Source organism: Mizuhopecten yessoensis, unplaced genomic scaffold, assembly GCF_002113885.1.
Source record: "Mizuhopecten yessoensis strain PY_sf001 unplaced genomic scaffold, ASM211388v2 scaffold11179, whole genome shotgun sequence".
Taxonomy (NCBI): Eukaryota; Metazoa; Mollusca; class Bivalvia; order Pectinida; family Pectinidae; genus Mizuhopecten; species Mizuhopecten yessoensis.
Genome location: NW_018408919.1, coordinates 1199119 through 1217339, shown reverse-complemented (window position 1 = coordinate 1217339; position 18221 = coordinate 1199119). Strand labels below are relative to the sequence as shown.

General features: G+C 32.2%; 1 protein-coding gene across 1 annotated transcript; it reads left to right on the top strand.

The window, feature by feature from the left end:
- Nucleotides 1–1954: 1954 nt before the first annotated feature.
- On the top strand, nt 1955–13743 carry LOC110440326. Its single transcript, XM_021483318.1, has 7 exons — nt 1955–2283; nt 4075–4216; nt 7033–7133; nt 7868–8020; nt 9611–9718; nt 10629–10790; nt 13724–13743. The coding sequence occupies exons 1-7, from the start codon at nt 2232–2234 to the stop codon at nt 13741–13743; spliced, it is 738 nt and encodes a 245-aa protein (XP_021338993.1). The 5' UTR covers nt 1955–2231.
- The last annotated feature ends 4478 nt before the right edge of the window (nt 13744–18221 follow it).

Sequence of the window (18221 nt, the reverse complement as noted above, 5' to 3'; positions counted from 1 at the left end):
GTAGGCGACACAATACCTAATGTCGTTGTCAAATCATGCATAATAACAATTAGTAATTATGTTATGCATATACAACTTCGATAAATTGGTTATTTGTTGACGATATATTGAAGGCCGTATATTTAAACGCTTACATGTATATACACTTGTGTTCTGTTAAACGGAAACACGAGAAGATATTGTTAATTTGAAAAAAATATGTTGATCATGCCCGATTTATTTTTTATTCATTTAATTTTTATTTATCGTTTTTGGATACATCAAGCAATTAAACAAAACAACGCTTACAATGTATGCGGTAATCGGGACCCCTCGTTACCCCTACCAGATATGGTAATTTTTTTCGTGACCTTCTACTCACAATACAATGCGATTAAAATTAACTCATGACATATAAATGAACCCGAGTAATTAAATGTAAATAAATGAAAACTGAGAGACTGACAAATTAATTCTTGCAAGTGATCTTCAAATTGGGGTAGTATACTTTGTCAAGAAAAGGCACTAATCACTAAGGAAAATAGCAACTGCATATTTGCAACCGCATGCTTTGTAAATTTGATAAATACGTGCCACAGCAGGCTTAATAGTTATCTATTTAATGAAATCCAAATTTTTTTTTTTTTTTTTTTTAGATAGTCAGGCAACACTCCTTTATCCCCCTTTACCTTTTCGGCATACAATCACCCACTTGTTCAGAAAATAACTTCAATTCAGAATAAATAGTACGATGACTTCACTCCATCAATACAAAGTTAATCCTGCTTTTGTTGTATACGTTTCCGGCCTATCCCAGCGTGATTCAGTAATACATTTTCGAAAGTATTGATAGCTTTTTGTTTTCAAAAAACAAATATTTATTTTTGAAATGTACACGGTTTGATCTCTTTGAGTTAAAACAAGATTTGTTTATATTTTGGATGATCGACAAAGATTTGTCATGAATTTTGGCGTTGTGGTAAGGAATATGAAATCAAAGCCCTTGTAATTACATTATTGAAATAATAATGTAAATACCTAGATCATGCAGGACCAGAATGCATTAAAATGACTAGTTAAATTATTTAAAATTATTTGTTAAACTATTCAAAATTACTTGTGAATGCATTACATATTACCTTAAAATATTATGTTTAAGCCAAAATCTTTTTATTTTTCCAATTTGTGTTTAAATTTGAAGAAAAGAATATTTCTTTAAATTTCTGATCATGTCTTTGAAAGCTTACAATGCCTTACATATCCCCGTATTTCCAATATACATGTATCTTATAAAGAACAGGATCGTGCTGTGCGGATAATGCAGTCTATACATCTACAAATCATTCACAGGTAATTGAACGGTCATAGCAGAAATACAGGGACTACCAATCGGATTCGATCTATTGGAAAAAAATATAACAACACAATGTAGTAACGTAATCCTTTGTTATACAGCAAGTAGGCCTAACGTCAATATAAATCACTCTGTGTCCGGTTGGAGGGAGTTTTTTTTAACTTTTTACGGGTTGTATTTCTAACCGTACAGCATATCTGAAAACATGTCTACCCAGCTTATACAGCTTATCTAAAAGTGTAGGTGGTTTCTTTTACTTTTTGTGTCCCCTCAGCTCCTGAATTCAGATTTTCTTTGTTTATTTACACCATGTTGATTCTGTTTTCGTTATTTTTAGATAAATACAAACGTAGATATGAAGGCGGTGGACTAAAATCGCCATACTTAAACTGAAATTATACCTGAGTGTAAAGGAAAATGAGAAGAAAGTCAATAAATAAATATGAAAAACATCACGAGATCATTATTGGTTCTGATTGGCAGGCATTACGCCCAATGTCATAAAGGCTGTGTATGAATACAGTCTTAACTTGAGTGAACAGACCGAAGCGTTCCGAATGTCAATGCACTCTACCCTAATCCGTCATCAATTGAGGATCTTATTTCCTTAAAACTGTACAATAGCCACCGGTAATCCATTATGCAACTGTTGCGTTCGACTGACGACGGCTATGGGAGTTACAGACCTACACTGTCATTTACATTTTTTTTTTAATTTTGACAGCTGAAGTTAAATGTATATCATAGCTGAATAAGTTTAAATGGAAATCTATAATCAAGTAAACAACGATAATTATACCTCAGAAAACAAACATGGCCAAATGTGTTTTCATTCAGAGTTGTTCGTTTTAACGTGAAGAAAGCCTCGCCCCATAACATAAAGGATATTCGTACAACTATGGTTCAGACAAGGAGATATTCTCTTGGCATCATCTTTGTGACTTGCTTCGGTAGGTATATCTGTTTAATTTATTTATATGCTTAAAGCAATTTTTCTTACAGCAAACCTACATGTACAATGTATCACTACTGTATAAGGTCAAGAGTCTGTATTGACTCCAGTAGTTTAAAGAAATTAATAGATCGGTAATAAAGGGTTCCTGTACCACTGCCAAAATTGTACCTATGCCTTTGTAACTTTTATCGCATGACTAAAGCTTTGATGAATCACTTTTGAAAAGAGAATTTTGCCATGTGAAACTTTTATGATAATGTTATAAAGTTGAAACGGACAAGCAAATATCAACAACAACAACAACATCCAACAACAACAACAACAACAACAACAACAACAACAACAACAGTGTTCTGAGTGTTTAACTGTAACAGTGACATTACAAGATTTGGACCCTGGACCTCCGATCATTATAAGGTCACTCTAATCAACTGCGTTACCCGGTCATCGGTAGAAGCATGGACAAAAACAACAGAAAGAGGCAAAATATGTCAAAATCAATGACCCCTCCCAATACACTGGAAGTGAAACAAGGTACCCCTCTAGGCTTAGCGATTGCTGCTGCTCCATGTGAAGCATGTGTAATGACGTCACATGTCAAATCCAGGAATGCTTATCAATTGTCAAAGATACAGTAAACATGTCGGCTAACCAAGTCTGACACTTTAAAACACAAATAAGAAATCAGGTCTTCGTAAGAACCGTATTCTTAGAGTAGTAAGTTTTTCTTTTAAATGTGTCTTTGCAAGTCTTTTTCCCCCATTTGACCGTATCAACGCATAGCTGTCATTGATGTTGATCTTTTTATTCATGTATCACTGTACACTATTATTTATTAATTATGGACCTTTGTTGAGCTAAATAATGTGGTTACATGAACCTGAGAAAGAGATATTGACCGAGACTTGTTCACCACCTATTTACCGAAATGAAAAAAATCTTAATTGTTATTTTAGATGTTAAATAATGTTTTTATCATTAAACTAGATAGAACGTATGATAATGGTACGAAGGAAAGTACTGCATTTCCATCAACGACAACATGATAGTATTGTCTAATTGTTTTACAGGTCTAATCACCTACAACCATTAGTAAGTGTATATGGCATATTGCATTTACGTGCAAATGGAGCGACATTTATTGTTTTATGAAATTCTGATAAATGTGGTGGGTTTGCATTTACACAATTCATAGCATGGTAAGAAAAACAGACAATGGTAGGATTGCATTTACACAATTTATAGCATGGTAAGTAAAACAGACAATGGTAGGATTGCATTTACACAACTTATAGCATGGTAAGTAAAACAGACATAGGATTGCATTACGCCGTCTTTTAAAATTTAACGAAACCTTATCAGGTTGGACATAAAACATGTCTTTAAGATTATGTTACTTATCCCCGCTCTTTCTTAATGCAGTTTTACATACATGTATGTATTTTCATTTCAATATCCTATATGCGTAGCTATTGAATGTGTTATATTCTTTCATTGAATTCTACTTAAATTGCACTTTCATGATTTATTATTTTCCATCCGTTCTCCTTCTATCTCGTTAAATATTTATACTATGCAACGGAAAATGTCATTGGACAATTATTTTCATTAAATCTATCTATACTTATTTAGTTTTTTGTCAGTTCCTGATCATAAACTTGTTACTTAGCGCTATCTATATACATTATTTTATTTCATTTTATTAATACTTTCACATGTGCAACTTTTTGAGTCTTTTGTTCATATTAAGGTTGTGTGTTTTCAACATGTACATACCCCTGGGTAGCCGGGCCATGGGCAGACACCCTCGGACGAACATCAATAACCTTCAGTGCCAGCAATATGCAAGGCTATGACCTCACCTTCAGAGGTTCTTCTGTCACAACATGGACTTGCCTGTTCCAAAATGGATCTTTGGTTCTCTCAAGGTAACCTTTTAATCCAAGTTACTACAAATTATGCTTTATTCAGACGGAGGTTAGTTAACTTAAATTTGTCATATCGAAACACACTTTGTTTTATTATCATACTTAAAACCAGATTTGATAAACTCAAAATATAGTTTGCCTGAATCCTTTTTTTGCCATTGCTGTGAAATCACCCATTTTCGTGTTTTTTTTAATTTTTGATTTCAAAGGTACTCTTCCTCAAGGAATTCATAGATCCATGAAATAGTGACAGGTTTGACATAAAGATATTATAAATTGGTACTTGTTATCCTAGAATTCATGTAACCACAATTTTTCTGTTTTTGATGAAACCACGAAATTTAGACCCTACGAAAATATCTAATTTCAAAAAAAAACTTGCACAAGATCGTTGACACTGCTGATGGACCATAAGCCCCCAAGATTTGCCGTAGCCTTATAGATGGAATCTATTCAGACAATATAAATGTCCGTGGTAGTAAAAGGTTGTCAATATTGTAATCAAAAATAGTATTGACACCTTTCACTTTTCGGAGTATTCTACATATTTTGTTTGACTCTTTCGCTTCAAGTAACACTGTTGAGTCCTGAATAGACGAAGTGACCATATGATGAAGTAAAAATCTTACTTTGTTTGACGCTTACCATCTCGATTTTTTTTTTCATAACTCCTTTCTTCAAATTTCCAATAACTGTTGTTGGTCTTGTGTGTATTTCGAGTGTTCATTTGGCCTTGTGTGTATTACAAGTGATGTTTTGGCCTTGTGTGTATTTCAGGCGATTATTTGGCCTTTTCTGTATTTCAAATGTGTATTTGGCCTTTTGTGTATTTCAAGTGTTTACTTGACCTTGTGTGTATTTCAAGTGAGTATTTCGCCTCGTGTGTATTTCAAGTGTTTACATGGCCTTGTGAGTATTTCAAATCATTTTTTGGCCTTGTGTGTATTTCAAGTGATTTTTGGCTTTGTGTGTATTTCAAGTGACTATTTGGCTTTGTGTGTATTTCAAGTGTTTACGACGCCTTGTGTGTATTTTAAGTTAGTATTTGGCCTTGTGTGTATTTCAAGTTATTATTTGGCTTTTTGTGTTTATGTTTCTTCCACATCATACAATTTACCTTAAACAAGTCATTGATTATATGTAATACTTTCTTTTTTAATGACATATTAGTTTTAAGTTTATTTTTTTCTGTTTTTAAGTAATTTCACCTTTTTATAAAAAAATTTTTACATATGATTGGAAACAGTTTGGAGATGATATTTTTCATTACATGTATTTTCGCACGGAAGGGTCCTAAATGAACAAAATGGCCATATCGTACAGTTAAGTTTCTACTTTGTTCAGCTTTCTGCATCTGCAAACACGATTTTCATAAAGATAGTTCCTTTTTTTTTTTTGTATTTCTAGTTATGATTTGGCCATGTTTGTTGATACTGTGTTATTCTTCTTCTCTTTTGAGCTATACTTCATCATACCTCCATCAAATAAATCATCCTAATACATATATTCTAATTAGCGAAACGTTTTTTGGTAACATGGAACTGACTGCTAAATGGAATAATGTGTTTTCATTTACATTTCGGCTTGTGCAAATCTATCAATCTTGTTGGATAAAGTACTTATTGTTCATGCAACAAGCTAAACGGTCCAATGTTGATATATTGCCTTTATTTGAATGTTTTACATATTTTGACGTCACTTGAAATCAGGGTTAATAAATAAGTTACGAATACATCTATACAGAGTTAGGAATATATCTTAAACGAAAACCTATTCACGATATATATTTCAACATGGTATCCTCAAATGGGGCATTCCTTGTGTTACGGACGATAGTCCAATCTCATTTATTTACTGTTAGGTTCTTAAAGGCTACTTATAATGAAACTCAACCAAGTTAATTCCCCTAATCACTTCGGGATGTAAGGGAGATAATTTGCCCTTTACGTGATTATCTAGTTTTGTAAACAGAAAAACGATTCCTTTATTGATCAATTTTCACTTTCTATTTCGATTAACCTGCAATGATGACTTTTTCCAGCATAACGGCAAGACGGGACGTTAGAAAAAATCAGACAAAACAATTAAATGTGATAAAATCGGTAATAACAATATTATTCCATATTAAGTATAGCTCTCTGTACTCAAATAAACATTTAAAGATATTCTTAGTTTACACTCTTATACGTTTTACTGTAAATAAACAAGGTAAGTATACTTTAAATATACATAATTACGCTGAACTGAAGAAATTCAGTTTCATGATTAAAAACAATAATCGGGATTTTAAAGTAAGAAAATAAGAAAATAAGTATCAGACTACATTTTCCCGTCAAAGAAATACGTTCTGTACCACTTTTGTATTTAAAGTAATGTTTGCGTTAAATACAATTTAAGCTGATTAGCTTTTGGTAAATAACTAGGCTCAGATATCCATACTTTGCCTAATGTGCCTATTATTGATGTTTGTCATATTTCCGTTGATTATTTTGGCTGCCTTCGCGAATTTCACGAATGGCTACCAATTCGCGAATTAAGATATTCGCGATTTTTTTTCCTCTCTTTTTGGGGAAAAAGAGAAAAACCAGAAATGCACATTCTTCTTGTTGAAGATTACTGTGAAGGGCAACGTCGATTCATTGCTGTTCTTTTAATCCATGTTTATGTTTAATGATAAGCTGATAAGCTAAAAGCTTTAATAGGAAAATCATTGCAAAACAAAACCACAATAAAGACAATTTTATTTTATCTATAATATGCTAAATAGAAACTCTATTATTCAAAATGTTAGTCACAATCATTGTTTAATTGTTCAGGTCATCATCAGTAAACGTGGCAGGCGATGATTACTATCTGTACGCTTGTATGTTGGTAAATACTGTATCCAGTACCAAATTCTACTACCATCTAATGTCAGGTAAGTGCAAACAAATACCGTAATTATGCTACTGCCTAATGACAAGTCGAAGTAAATAGTCATTAAAATAGCATTCTAATAGCATATAAGGTCTAGTAATAACAACGGTAATTTAAATACTGATTTGCTATCTTATAAGATCTGGTAACACAAACAGTCATTTAAATACACATTCTACTATCAAATGTAATCTACTAATCATTATGGTCTTTCCAATACAAATTCTATTGGCATATGAGATCTTGAAACAATCATAGCCTTTCATATGCAAATTCTTCTATCATAAAACACGGTCATTTCAACACAAATCCTACTATAATATAGGGTATAGATACTGTACAAACACGGTCATTCGAATACACATTCTATTATCGTATACGATCTAGTATTAAACACAATCATTAAAATTCAATATACTTCCATTTAAGGTCCTGTAACAAATACGGTCATTCACATACAAATTCTACTCTCATATACATTCTAGAAACAAACACGGTCATTCAGATACAAGATCTACTCAAGTAACCCTATTAAGTGCCCCAGCGTCACTGTGGTTGCGAAAGATTCTGCACCTCTCTTACTAGTACCATATAGAAAATCAGAAATCACACTCACAAGACAGGCTAAACGAATACAGATTACATAAATAGGAATTCGTCATGGATGCTATAAATGTCATTATGTTGAAGCTACACCTGAATAAATGTTAACTTTGTTCTCTCGTGTTGTTGAAGATACATACAATACGGTCGTCAGGTCAAGTATACCTCTCCGTATAGATCCCAAAATGATGTCGGTGACAGTGACAGACATGTGTACGATTTGTGCGCAGACTCCAACATCAGTCTCCCTTACTGTTACGGATTATACTGTTATGACAAGCGACGGTAAGTAACTATGTATTGTTTTACTCTTTTGTTTTAAATTGAAAACTGTATCAACAACACGCCTCAGACAATAAAGATGAATAATACATTATGCTTTACTAATAACCTTTTGGTGTAATGAAACAATTACTCAATTTTTTCCTCGATTCAAGTAAGGGAACCCAATACCACTGCCAAAAACTGTAACTAAGTGTTGGAAACTAAAAAAAAAACATTCTTTTTTTTCAAACATAGTTAAGCTTGTATAAATCTTTTCGGAAAAGGACACTTTACCTTGCTAAAATTTTATGAGAAAAAATAAAGATGAACAAAAAAAAATATATCTCATTAAAAATATTGTTCTAAGTGGGGAAAAAAAGACTAGGATGTGAACACTGGATTTTATACTATCGGTCTCTCCAAAACAGGTACCTTGTAAACAGAAGTGCCCTTATCCAGCTGTGCTACACTTATATTCAAAAGAAAAATGAAGGGAGGTCACTGTTTATACGAAATATCATTTCTTCCCTTTGTCAGCTTGCTAGTTAAAGAGCCTGCATAGGCAAATTACATGGGTACACCCTTTTACATATCCTAAAGAAAACTTCTTCACAAGGGCACGGGGCAATCAGTATTCTGTACCTATCCAGCCAAATAAAAGCAGCAATTAGACTAAGTTTATAGTCACTGGATGTCCGAAATTTTGAAATGCAAAAATCCGTAATAATGTAATTTTTGAATGTCATTTTTTTGCATTTTAATACAATCGTTAGTCATACAGCATAAAAACTCCCTTTTCAGAATATTTATAGGTCATCGCTATGAGTAATTTAAACACAAAAAATGATGATTTTATCAAAATTATTCATTGTTCTTAATTGAAAACACGAAATAAAATGTTCAAATTTGTTAACTTTAAATTTCCAATTTATATGCTACTGTTTATTTACGCTATTGCTATTCATTTCATTTTGACACTCATTTTAAAATCGTCTTCTTTGACACCACTGAACCGATTTTAATCACCACTACGAAAGGGTCAGAGTAACTTTATTGTTTACGCTTTGCCTTTGTGTTTGTGTGTGTGTGGGGGGGGGGGGGGGGGGGGGGGGGGGGGGGGGGGGAGTGTCACGATATCATTATCAAAACCTAGCAGAGCTTGGCAATTTATTTGAAGGGATGTCTAGCCTCTAGAGCAAGACATGTTTAACAAGTCTCTTTTTGTAAGGAATTTGACATTCTTGAGACCAGGGTATACACAAGCTCACATACATATTCAGATATTAAAATTCTGTTGAGTAAGGGAGATAACTCTAAAACATTTCCATGACTGAAGTTCATCAGAATGCCATTGAAAAGAGATCATTTCCCTTCACTAAAACTTTTATTGCTTGATTTTTCAAAGATAAGATGGAATGATTATTAAATAGTACATTCAATCATTACCATGTTAGATATTAGTCTAGTTCAATATTGAAAATTAACATTGTTTTATAACATTTATTTTGACAGAAACAAAACACTTGAACTAAAATTTTGTTATGGTGTAGGCAAAACGTGGCAATGCCATCACTAGTTAAAGCCGATACATTCTCACTACCTTAACTTTAGGAACGACGACAGCATCAGGATCCATTACATCCCCGACGTTCGCAGCTAACCCATGTGACCCTACAGCTACGACACAAGCACCGACAACGACATCTACCGTAACTCAAAGTAACATAATATTTATTTATTTTTCATTTATTTATCCTTATCTATTCTACCACAACAGAAGGGGCCATAACTCAACTATTGGCACAAAAACTTAACATAATATTTATTTATATATTCATTCGTTTATTTATCAATTCATTCGTTTATCATTTATTTATTTTTATTGTATTTTCTTTTAGATAATTTTCGTATCAAAGTAAAACAAATGATGTTATGTCAGTTTAAAAAAAAAGTAAAATGTTGATTGATATGGTTGAGACTTTATTATATGACTTTTTATGCCTTCTCAAATCCTTGTTGTCTTTTCGAATTTACTTTTAGGTAATTTTATTGCCGCTGTGCTGTTCATGTTTTTTTTCTATCAAACGACCTTTTTTTTGGAAGATTGTTATAACGACATCATCATCCACTTTTTTTACTATCAATTTGTATTCTTTGTCCTAGTTTTAAACAAAAACTGCGCACATCTAGTATTTCAATAGATAATGCCGTTCACAAAGTAAAACGAATCTTTGTTAAAAAACTACGGCATTATAAAACATGGAAAAGAAAGGTTAATGTATTCACTAACGAGATAATCCTATTTTATATATGCTTCGTGTGGTATTTAAAAACACTATTGTATAAATCAGAATTAGATTATGCAAAAAATGTGAATTGAAAATTAGCGATGAAAATATTTTAGTACAGAAAAATTAGATCACATTTGACTCATATCTATCGAATATGCTTGAAACTGATATTTGTCTGGAGATGAAAAGACGGAAATATTTCCCCGCGCCTTTAGTATTAATAATATTTTTGCTAATAAAGATGCTAATATTTTAATAAATGTGTCTAAAATGAATTGCTCACCTTATAATCATATTTTATATTGTTTGTTTTACTTCATTAATTGTATTCATTTCAGCGGAAAATGCCACAAGCACTTCGTCTGCAGAATCATCAACCAACGCTGCAGCAATCGCCGGGGGAACTGTGGGTGGTATCGCGGCTCTTACTGGAATATTGGCAGTAATAGGTATTAAAAAGAAAAAACAATTGTGTTTTAAGTCTGGGCCTACCGGACAAGGTGAGCTATAGGTTGAGGGGGTCTTCCTTGAACACAAACTCTGCTTAAAATCACATGTTTACATAGGTGGCCAGTTGTGATGATAGTGAGTTATAGTCTATTGCAGAAATGGTGTACAGGTAAATTGCACAGGTAAATCAACTTCTGATAAGTAATCAGATCATCAATAACTGCTAATAATTGCAAAATAATAATTAATATTTAGAACAGTTTTCAGAATCAGTCATATATTTATTATGATATATTAGTTAAACTTGTATCTTTAGTTTTGTTTGAATTCTCTTATTATTATTGTTATATATAAGTTAAACTTGTACTTATTTTCAGATTTCTATGAATTGTGTTTATCTTGTGTGACTTCAGTTTGATATTATTATCTGTTGTGTTTTAATACAAATACTTCCTCGGCTATCATACAGAATGGTTTTTTATCCAACTTGTTAGACATAAAAAGGGGCTGTAGACAAGGGGATCCGGTATCATCTTACTTATTTCTTTTGGTAGCTGAAATATTAGCTATCATGGTAAAAAAAACAAAAAAACTTAAAGGCATAAACGTAAATAACAAAGAACACAGGCTCTCACAGTTCGCTGATGACACATGCTTTATTTTAAATGGCACAAAATCTGTATATGATAAATATGCTTAAATATCAGGGTTAAAAGTAAATAATGAAAAAACAAATGTTACTTGGATAAGTAGCAAAATTGTTAGTGCTGATGAATTCCGTCTTTGCGTATTGCAGAGTTATCTTCTCTTGTGAGCATGTATTGATTGCTACGTCATTGGTTTGTGTGAGAAAATAACGTCGTTTTCTCAAAAATTGATGACGTTACTCTCACAAACAAATGACGTAACAATCAATACCTGCTCATAAGAGAAGATAACTCTGCAATACGCAAAGACGGAATACCATCGAAGGTGGAAACTAAAATGGGGAACAACCAAATTTACCTTACTTGATTTCTCTGTCGATGTAGAAGACATGGTTACTGTAAATGTCAACAAAATTATTAGTATTATAGATGGCAAGTTACATCAATGGTCAAGAAGAATTTTAATACCTATAGGGAGAATAACTGTTCTTAAATCTCTTATCATTGCAAAAATAAATCACCTGTTTATATCTCTCCCTACTCCAAGTAAAGACATAATTCAATCACTGAAAAAAAAAACACTTTTGTCTGGAAATCACCAATTGATAGAATAAAACGCTCAACAANCTTTAGTTTTGTTTGAATTCTCTTATTATTATTGTTATATATAAGTTAAACTTGTACTTATTTTCAGATTTCTATGAATTGTGTTTATCTTGTGTGACTTCAGTTTGATATTATTATCTGTTGTGTTTTAATACAAATACTTCCTCGGCTATCATACAGAATGGTTTTTTATCCAACTTGTTAGACATAAAAAGGGGCTGTAGACAAGGGGATCCGGTATCATCTTACTTATTTCTTTTGGTAGCTGAAATATTAGCTATCATGGTAAAAAAAACAAAAAAACTTAAAGGCATAAACGTAAATAACAAAGAACACAGGCTCTCACAGTTCGCTGATGACACATGCTTTATTTTAAATGGCACAAAATCTGTATATGATAAATATGCTTAAATATCAGGGTTAAAAGTAAATAATGAAAAAACAAATGTTACTTGGATAAGTAGCAAAATTGTTAGTGCTGATGAATTCCGTCTTTGCGTATTGCAGAGTTATCTTCTCTTGTGAGCATGTATTGATTGCTACGTCATTGGTTTGTGTGAGAAAATAACGTCGTTTTCTCAAAAATTGATGACGTTACTCTCACAAACAAATGACGTAACAATCAATACCTGCTCATAAGAGAAGATAACTCTGCAATACGCAAAGACGGAATACCATCGAAGGTGGAAACTAAAATGGGGAACAACCAAATTTACCTTACTTGATTTCTCTGTCGATGTAGAAGACATGGTTACTGTAAATGTCAACAAAATTATTAGTATTATAGATGGCAAGTTACATCAATGGTCAAGAAGAATTTTAATACCTATAGGGAGAATAACTGTTCTTAAATCTCTTATCATTGCAAAAATAAATCACCTGTTTATATCTCTCCCTACTCCAAGTAAAGACATAATTCAATCACTGAAAAAAAAAACACTTTTGTCTGGAAATCACCAATTGATAGAATAAAACGCTCAACAATTGTTCAAGACTATATAGTGAGGGTGGACTCAAAATGATTGATTTAGAAAACTTTCTATGTGGGCTTAAAGTTAGCATTCAATGGTTCACTTTCAGGCTTCTTTCAAGAATACTTCACTTAATCATTTGAAAATAATTGGAATCAAACAATGTGATTTATGTAATTTATGACAGGAAAGCAAAGAAACCATATAACATCTTTTTTAACAGTGTCAAATAACAAATAACTTCTGGCAAGACATGCGTAGATGGATAACTTAAAAACTGACCAAACATTCGAAATAAAGGAAGATATTATACTTTTTAGCAAAACTTCTTAATTCCAAAAATACATTTCAACTAAAATCATCATGTTTCATGCAAAATGCTTCATCTACTTTAGTTTATGTTTAAAAATGGCTATCTTTTAGTGCCGTATTAAATGTGTATTACCGTTATATGAATAGAAACTGTATTTTATTGCTGACCTTTGTATCAATGTGGCTTAAATTAAGGAATTTTGTTTTTCATATAATGTAATGTTATTTTTCTTTTCATATTAATTAATATTTCATGATTATTTTCTATTACTTAGTGCTGTATTAAATGTGTATTACAGTTATATGTAGGAAATAAAAACTTTTTATCCATTTTATTATTGACTTTAGTATCATAACTTCAAAATGAGTTGACATTTTTAGTTGAAACAGGCTATAACTAAACTTCAAAGGATTTCCTATATAAACACCTTCCTTTCAATTCTCCAGAGTTGGTGTTCGGGGAATGAGCCAGGTTTATAGTAATATAAATGGTTATAAAATGAAACTTTTCTTTATTAGTGTAACATTTAATAAGATGCCTAAATACCTAGTAAGAATGGCTATGTGTGACTTAGAGTGTGGTGTTTAACAGTTGATAATTAAACTTTAAAAAAAATCATCTAAATCCCTAAATGTTAGAAGTATAGTATAACTATCATGAAAATCATTAAATATCTATAGTTATCCAAGCTATCATTTCCATCCTGGTAAGCGGTCGCAGCATCACATCTCTAGGACTTACATCTGGCTTCGTCTTGCAATCTTTTGGGTATGGGATAATGTTGTTTTCATTTCTACTGAAATTGAACTATATTATTTATTTATAATTGCTAGTGAATGCACGGCTCTTAATTGTATAGAAAAATGATGAGTTTCAAATGATGATTTAACCCATACTTTTCGGTCGCTGTGACAACATTTAGAAACACAGTGTGTGTATATTTTCATAAGGCCGAATGGTTGAGTCTTTTTTGCTGATTCAGTTAGTCATCTACATATGAGAAGTAAAACATACAGAAGTCTTTTAGTACAGGCGGTCTCTTAATAAGTCTTTATATAATCACTTCAACGGCAGTTACGATTGAACTTTTTCTTCTGGTAAATATAGTTGAGATTAAATGTTTGTGTTATAAGTAATCGTACATTCGATTAGTTATGCACCAATAAATGTCAACAGAAACAATGAAAATGACACAAACACTATAACAGGAATCGAGGTGTCACAAACACAGGCATACACACATAGGGAGATATTAGCCAGGTGGCATAGGACTAGTAGTTAGCGCCTGATAAGGCAGCTCCTTCAAATTCCTCCATATCGTATTGATTTTGATTAATGTATATGCTAATTGTATTGACTTTATAAAATTGTATATCTATGTACTGTATAGCGCTTTAGAGTAGCTAATGTTAGCAAGATAGGGCGCTATATCAAGTGTTGTATATTATATTTATTATTTTATATATAACATTGCATGAATAGGCGAATCCAGCTGTTTAACAATATTTTATTTAATATGGCACCACAGATAACAATATATGTGACATCTTCCGTGACATCTAGGAAATATTTTGATCACGATCGAGTTATGAATCCGTACAATTAGTTTTTTTAAGAATGGAAAAAACTGAAAATTGATTGTTGAAAGATCATTGTGCCGTAATATTTTTTTCGGTGTAGATTTATACATTTTTGATACAAAACCTTGTCTACCTAATATATTGTTCGACGGGACTCCTGCTAATTACAATAGAGTTTGGAGTATCGAATTATGATAAGCTGTCGTATATAAACTCCATAGGCAGGAAGGATGGTGCATATATGTCACTGCTCAGGAAAACAGGATAGTAAAATATATCCGCATTGATATTGTCCTGTTCAGCAGAGTAGTTATAAGTCGCATAGAAAAACTATAAATATATCTACGAAATACGCGCAGACACTTCTCTGTTACAAAAGTCATATGAAATTAAAATATACAAAACAATAATGCTTGTCTTGTTTTCTTTCGGAATGACTCTTTGGTTGAAAAACAGAAAGTAAGAATAAGAAGTGAAAAATATTAATATTCATCTTCACAACAAAGAAACCCAGCAGTTTGGGATTCAAGACCTAGAAAATACTGCGTTTTGATTGGTCAATCAACTATATAATATGCATAAAATATTATTTTTTATCTATACTGCTACTGCAAAAGATTTTATTTTTGAATATAATAAACAATTACAAAACTGGTCTATCTTTCAATCTTTAAATGTAAAAAGTAGGATTAGTAATGCAATTATTAATCGATTGTTAAAATTCCGTTTGCTAAACGATATAGTCAATATCTTTACACATATTTAGTTGTAATCGCTCTAGATGAGCATACAAATAAAATGTTCTTACAATTGCATACACGCAAGAACTAAGACATGTGAATTCTTTTCAAATGATTCGTCATTTTGGGTTCAAGTCATCTACCAAAAAATGACCTTTTCAAGTTGAAGAGATAAGAAGAAACTTCACTTTCTGTCACCAAATACATGAGCCGTCCAAACGCTTTTACGACCAAGATGACATATCTTTCATTTGTCAAACATATAGCCACACACAGTTTGAATGAAGAAAATGAGAGTCGTATTTATTTAAACTAGTGACATAATGTGAATTCGCAACGAGAATGTGACCAATCAAAATGGTTTTAGTTGAATGAATGAAGACTAGTGGTAACGAAACAAATTACAAGTATTATCAAGCGAGGATCGCCGATAAGCGACGGTAATTGGCATTTTTACTTACTTATCCACCGTTGTTTTCATCCTCATCCTGGTTAGTATATCATTGCGTCACACCATATCCTTCCGACTTCATGTGCAAGGTATCACTGTATCAGTCATAATGGAGAAGTTCTACGTTTGAGTTTTTATTTACTTCGATATAGCAGTATAGCACATAAAGCAACAAGTTACTTCCTATGACTTCAAATACATTTGTCTTATATGTTGATGATGTGGGTCCATAATACCTGGATAGAACGTTTTGTTAAGTGTGTAAAGATACTGAGTTTGATTCAGATATTTAATTTTTATTATTTACACGTTTATTATCACTTCCTAATTTACAAATTTTGAGCAGCTGTAATTTTGTTATTTTGCGAAACACTTCTTTTGTCGAAAGGACATATTTCATGATAGCGACAATGGTATTCAAATATATAAATATAAAAACCTTTACAGTAGCATACAATTTCGGCTAATTGTAGTCTTTGTCTTGGTGATAACTGTTATATTGCGGTTTATCTGCAGTATAAGTGTGTCACAAAAAAATCTCTACTGTTAAGAAACAATGTCCCAATGCACGATGTTTTTCCCTATGACTTCTCTCTTGCCAGAAAGTACACAATTCCTTAGTCCACCGGACACTGCCCTATAGACACTTGATCAGGACAAAATATGTCCCAGGTGTATCAAAAGGGAGTATAAAAAGGTCCTCGGTGCGATAAATTCGTTATATGGTTTGCTACTGACCTATTATGGTACCATAGAGGGTCAGTATGGTTCCCTTTAGTTTAAACTGTTTTATTAACATAACATAATTATGTAATACATAATACAAATATGATTAAACATAAATGAATTGGAGACAGAAACAAGTGTTAATACTCTTATATACATTTGTTACCTTTCATCGTAACCAACATTAACAACTATATAGCTGAGGGATAGTGACATGAATAAATTACAGGGGAAGTTAGAAGAGAGTTGGGGAAATGCAATGTAAAATATGGTACATGTACAAAATACGTTATATTCATAAAATCAGTACATTGTGGTCAAGAAAAATCCTTCTGTTGCGTCATCGTTAATACACTTTATGGATGATTTTCAGACTATTTCAAGAAAGGTATATATATGCATATAAGTGAGATCGAAATAATCAAGCTGCGTTATAATGCTTATATAAGATATACTCTATGATAATCATGTGGATGTTTTTTCCCTACACAGACAGTCGTTGTGATAGACTGTTCACATTCCATACACTGTTACTGATCAATTGTTCATCACATCCCGTGCCTTAATATGTCATTCTCCTGTTCATTCTTGTCATCCTAGTATATCCGTTTCCACTAGACTGTTTGCATCGGGAAAGACCATCCACATGACTTACTTTACATATGATATATGTTATTATATGAATACAAAAGTCATTGATTAAGAATCTGATTCAAAGACGTCATAAGATAATAAATCAGAAATCAATTGATCCATTATTATGTTAGCAACTCAGCTATTTCTTTTTACATATGATCGCAAACAAACTTCCACGCATGCATCCCCACACATAACATAAACACGTATATATAGCATGCATACATACATACATACATACATACAAACATACATACATACATACATACATACATACATAGGTACATACCTACCCATCTACATACATACTTAAACTATATTTACTTGCGTACATGCGTGTGCAAGCATGCATATATAGTCATGTATCCACGTACGTAAATGCATGCACTCCTACACACACACACGCTCAAACATGCATGCATACAAACATACATGCATGCGTACATACATACATGCATGCATACATACATGGTTTGAGCTACTCAAAATCCAAAATTATTCGAAACAGCATGTATACATTAATAACAATATCATCATAATATTTTATCAACCTAATGTTGTTGAAATCGCTTATACTTAAGGATGTAATCCTGAACAGAGAGTACAATTATTTTTTCTTCAAAAGATAACGATTCATCGCCATATAATAATAATTTGACAGTTATTTGATACGGAAGGTTTTCAATGTGTAGTTGTCTGATGGCAGTGTATAAGGTACAATCTAGCAGGTAATGAGAAGTGTTTTCGATGGTACCGCATGCGCAAAGAGGGGATCTAACAATGTTTTTCCTATATAAATGTTCTTTAAGAG